A 5,717-nucleotide genomic window follows, 5' to 3' on the forward strand; every position below is an offset into this window, starting at 1 on the left:
ATGGGTCTGGGTCAGAGCAGAGAGGAGGTAGTCCTCCAGTACTCCAGAGCCTCCCCGAGGGGAAACCTTGAGAGAGAAGAAGAGAGGTGAGATGATCTAACTGTCCATGACTCTTCTGTGTCCAACAGAAGAGTCATGTGTCCAACAGGTGATGGGGGGGGGGGGGGGGGGGGGGGGGGGGGGGTGTAGTGGATACAGGAGTGTCCAACAGGTGATGGGGGGTGTAGTGGATACAGGAGTGTCCAACAGGTGATGGGGGGTGTAGTGGATACAGGAGTGTCCAACAGGTGATGGGGGGGTGTAGTGGATACAGGAGTGTCCAACAGGTGATGGGGGGGTGTAGTGGATACAGGAGTGTCCAACAGGTGATGGGGGGGGGGGGGGGGGGTGTAGTGGATACAGGAGTGTCCAACAGGTGATGGGGGGTGTAGTGGATACAGGAGTGTCCAACAGGTGATGGGGGGTGTAGTGGATACAGGAGTGTCCAACAGGTGATGGGGGGGTGTAGTGGATACAGGAGTGTCCAACAGGTGATGGGGGGGTGTAGTGGATACAGGAGTGTCCAACAGGTGATGGGGGGGGGGGGTCTCTGACATCTCTTCTTCCTCTGAGAGAGACTGAGCTGGTCTGATCCTCCTCCTCCTTCCAGGGTGGAGCCTGCTGGACAGCGATGGCTGACACCAGGTCCATGGAGGTGTAAGTGTGTTTTTATTCAACCATCTTCACTCGTTCATGAGTCCATCAGTGATCAATAACTGATCAATAATAACTGCAGCTGCTTGTTTGTTCTCTCCATCAGATTCCTGTCAACTCACCGTCGACACAAACACAGTCCACAAATACATCAAACTGTCTAACAACAACAGGAAGATGATGTTTGTGGGGAAGGATCAGTCATATCCTGATCATCCAGACAGGTTTGATTACTGGCCTCAGCTGCTGTGTAGAGAAGTTCTGACGGGTCGCTGTTACTGGGAGGTCGAGTGGAGCGGAATGGTTTCTGTATCAGTGAGTTACAGAAGAATCAGCAGGAAAGGAAACTGTGATGACTGTTGGTTTGGAATAAACGATCATTCCTGGAGTCTGGACTGTTATCCAGGTGATCAGTACCGTGTCTGGCACAATAACAGAGAAACATCCATCTCCTCCTCATCTCCATATCCAGGCTCTAACAGAGTAGCAGTGTACGTGGACGTTCCTGCTGGAACTCTGTCCTTCTATGAAGTCTACCCTGACAGACTGTTCCACCTCCACACCTTCAACACCAGCTTCACTGAACCTCTCTGTGCTGGATTTGGACTCTGGTCTGGTTCATTGTCTCTGTGTCCAGTTTAGTCTCCAGAGTCTCCGGTCAGAGAAACTGTCTCTGCTGGATCCTGGACTCTGGTTCTGGTTCTGGTTCCTCAGAGTCTCCATGATGATGATGATGATGATGATGATGATGATGATGAAGAGATGATCACCATTTATTCTTAGTCTTTTGGTTTATTGTATTTTTATTTGATCTTTTTCACATTTAAACATTGACTAATTTACTTTACTTTAGGTGTGGTTAAACCTCTGACCTATATTTTTTTTTTTTACCTTGTCTGCACACATATTATTGATTGATACCATGACGGTAGAAACCAAAAGTGTATGTGTGCATTATTACTATATTTAATATATATACATATATATACGCACACATATGCGTACACATACATAAATATACACATACAAACCCAGTGTTTTTTTTTTTCTTTTTTTTTTGGGGGGGGGGGTGACGACCTCCACTGCCAATCCAGGAAGCAGGAACACACGGAGACACACGTCAAGCACTGGAAATCTGCAACAAAAAACCACAAACAAAGCACGAAACCGGCACGGAGCCGACCAAAACAATAACAGCAATCGACCTAAATCTTGAGATCTGATCGCAGTCTGAGCTAAGCTATCGCTACCGCTACCTTAACCCAAAAACTAGAGAGCCAGCATGCAGGTGAACAAGCCAGTGTGTGTGTGTATGTCTATGTGTGTGTGTGTGTATGTATATGATCATGCGTGTGTGTGTGTGTGTGTGTGTGTGTGTGTGTGTGTGTGTGTGTGTGTGTGTGTGTGTGTGTGTGTGTGTGTGTGTGTGTGTGTGTGTGTGTGTGTGTGTGTGTGTGTGTGTAAATGCATGTGACTAAGTGACTATATGTGTGTGTGTGTGTGTGTGTGTGTGTGTGTGTGTGTGTGTGTGTGTGTGTGTGTGTGTGTGTGTGTGTGTGTGTGTGTGTGTGTGTGTGTGTGTGTGTGTGTGTGTAATAAACCAAACAAAGCTCCACCTGAAGTGTATCTATAGTGGGGGAGGGGGGGGAGCAACCCCGCCACCCGCGAGACCAGAGGCCGACACGGAAGAGCCCGGAACCCAGGCCACCGGCAACCCCACAGAGGGGAGAAGTAGGAGGGAGGCAACCCACCGCCTGCGAGGCCCCCCCCCCCCCCCGGCGGCGGCCCCCACGGCGCGGGAAGAAGCAGCCAGGGATCCCGCGGCGGCGGGCCGCGACCCAGGCAATCCCCGGCCACCCGGTCCGGGCCGGACACGCGGCCAGGAGGCCCTCTGACCTATATCTTTAATCTTTCATTCAGAACTGGAATCTTTCCAAATGAAATGAAAACAGCAAAGGTAATTCCTTTATATCAGTCTGGTGGAAAAGAACTATTGTCAAACTATAGACCAGTGTCTTTACTTCCGCAATTTTCAAACATTTTGGAGAAAATATTTGTCACAAGATTGGATAGTTTTATAGAAAAGCATAACATCATGAGTGAGAATCAGTACGGTTTTAGAGCAAACCAGTCTACTGGATTAGCACTTATGAAACTCATGGATGAAATAACTACCGCCATTGATAATAAATTACACACGATAGGAATTTTTATTGACCTTAAAAAGGCCTTTGATACGATCGATCATGAATTACTAATGCAAAAGATGTATAAGTATGGCGTCAGAGGGGTAGCTTACTCCTGGTTGTGCTCTTATCTAAGTAACAGATGGCAATATGTATCTTGTGATAAAACTGATTCTGTGTTATTAAGGGTTACATGCGGGGTCCCGCAAGGGTCTGTGCTGGGGCCAAAATTATTTATTTTGTATCTGAACGAGCTTTGTAAAGTGTCAAAAAGTATGAACTGTATCGTTTTTGCAGATGATACAAATTTTTTTTGTCTTGGGGACCAATTAACTGAAATTATAGCTACTGTTGAAAATGAGATGAAACTTGTAAAGAAATGGTTTGATGTAAATAAGTTATCTTTAAATATAAGTAAAACAAAGTTTATCATTTTTGGGAACCGTAAAATAGATAAGGTAGTTAAATTGAGAATAGAAGATACAGAAATAGAAAGGGTGTTTGAGACAAAATTTTTAGGTGACATCATGGACCATAAATTAAATTGGAAGATGCATATTAATCATGTCAAATCTAAATTAGCTAAATCGATAGCCATATTATACAAGGTAAAAGATATGTTGAACCAGCGTGCTTTATATATTTTGTATTGCACTATGTTTATTCCCTACATTACATACTGTTTAGAAATATGGGGGAGTGCATATTTTACCCAAACTAAACCGATCTTTATTCTTCAAAAAAGAGCGGTAAGGATTATCACAAAATCAAGTTATAGAGAACCATCAAATGAACTATTTATTAAATTAAGGGCATTTAAATTCATGGATTTAGTGGAATACAAAATAGCATTGATAATGTGCAAAATGTTCAACAGATTGTTACCTAGTAAAATTGTAAGCATGTTTAAGATAAGGGTAAGTAGATTTGAGCTTCGTGGGAAACATATGATTGAAAAACCAAAGTCTAGGACTAAAATTAAAGATCAATGTATTACTGTAAGGGGTGTAAATATATGGAATGCACTTGAAAAATTGAAGATGTGCCAGTCGATTCATGCATTCAAACGTTTGTTTAAGTTTAATGTGTTTGAAAAATATGAGGGATCCAGTAGATGAAACTATTACGGATTTATGTTCGGGATTGTGTAAACAATATGATTTATTTTTTTGTATTATGTTTTTTATGTTGCAATCTGAATAAGTTGATCATGTGAGAAGGGTAGGCGTAAATAAGCAATAGCTTCAGCCTATTCCTTTTCGGTTAGGTCTGTTTTTTTTTTTTTTACATGAACTAATGCTTTCAGTTGGTGTCTACATTATGAATGACCTGACCCAAATAAATATATTTTCATTTCATTTCATTTACTGGATTCTTGACGATTGATCATAAATTAGATTTTTATCTCATTATTCTTGTTTTATTCTTGATTCTGTCTCTAAATGTTTTCATGTTTGACTTCACGTTTAGATTCTTAAAGTCTTGTTTCTTCCCTGAGATAAAATTTGAGCTTCAAATCTAAACATTTCCATTTTACATTCAACTTTTCCAGTTTGTATAATATTTGATTAATTTATCTGATTCTTTTAATTTGATCCTTCAGTTTTCAAAGTGGTTGATTTAAAAATGAAGTGAGAAGATGAAAATATTCATGTAACATCCAACATTTAAAAACATCAGCAGCATGTGTAAAAGTATTCAAGTACTCTTGAAATAAACCAACATCGGTGTTAGAAAGTGAAGATGAAGTGATGACTCCTATTCCTCTCTGACCTCCAACTCCATCGGTGTTAGAAACAGAGTGAAGATGAAGTGGTGACTCCTCTTCCTCTCTGACCTCCAACTCCATCTCTGTTAGAAACAGAGTGAAGATGAAGTGATGACTCCTATTCCTCTCTGACCTCCAACTCCATCGGTGTTAGAAACAGAGTGAAGATGAAGTGGTGACTCCTCTTCCTCTCTGACCTCCAACTCCATCTCTGTTAGAAACAGAGTGAAGATGAAGTGATAACTCCTCTTCCTCTCTGACCTGCAACTCCTGGGTGGAGGTCACATGACCTCCTGGTTCTGCTGATGGTTTCTGCAGGAACTCCAGCTTCCTCTCACAGCTTCATCTACAGCCCAGATCAGAGGATGGATGCTAGAGAGAAAAACACTCAGTGATCTGAAGAAAGAGGCTGAGACAAAACTTATTTCTTGCAAGAGTAGACACCAAGAACTACAACCGGTCCGCCCCCAGCAGGGTTTATTTAAGGGCATAGAAAGTGGGTGTGGAATTACAGAAGAAAAGGGTGTGAGTAGGCGGGGTGTCGGTGTGGTGTGGACCACAGCATCACATAGTTGAAATGTTAAGGCAGTTGGAAAACTACTGGCGTCTGCCTGTCCCAAATACGATCTATGAGGAGGTGACGGAGCGGCCTGCCATGCTGCTGCCACAATCTCCCTAGAAGAATGAAAAACCTCGAGGACAAGGCTGAGTAGCTGAGGTGAGGTTCACATGACAGTCAAAACGGAGCAAAGGTATAAAAGAAATAAAATGACAAGTGAGAGTATGGCCCCCTCCCCAATCTGACCAGCGATGACATGTTTAGTCGCATGCTCTCGCTCCGTCGCTGGTTGTCTCAGTGGTGTTCAGAAAACGACGTGGCCTTAATTGACAATTGGGAAACGTTCTGGGGAAAGCCCGGTCTGATTAGATCATTAGATCGTTAGATTAGATTAGATCCAATCCAGGGTCCAGGCCAGGATGCAGAGCTGTAGTTTAACACACTTCTCTGCTGCTTCTCGAGGACCAACGCCTGCCAACAAAACTGTAGGATTACATGATGTAACTGGTAA

General features: G+C 43.0%; 1 protein-coding gene across 1 annotated transcript; it reads left to right on the forward strand.

Annotated features, from left to right (window-relative positions):
- Positions 1–807: 807 nt before the first annotated feature.
- On the forward strand, positions 808–1,335 carry LOC133440792 (stonustoxin subunit alpha-like; the record flags this gene model as incomplete). Its single annotated transcript, XM_061718113.1, has 1 exon — positions 808–1,335. A coding segment is annotated over one exon (528 nt), but the record flags the coding sequence as incomplete, so codon positions are not given.
- Positions 1,336–5,717: the final 4,382 nt, after the last annotated feature.

The sequence above is a fragment of the Cololabis saira genome, chromosome 3 (genome assembly GCF_033807715.1).
Source record: "Cololabis saira isolate AMF1-May2022 chromosome 3, fColSai1.1, whole genome shotgun sequence".
In the NCBI taxonomy this organism is placed as follows: Eukaryota; Metazoa; Chordata; class Actinopteri; order Beloniformes; family Belonidae; genus Cololabis; species Cololabis saira.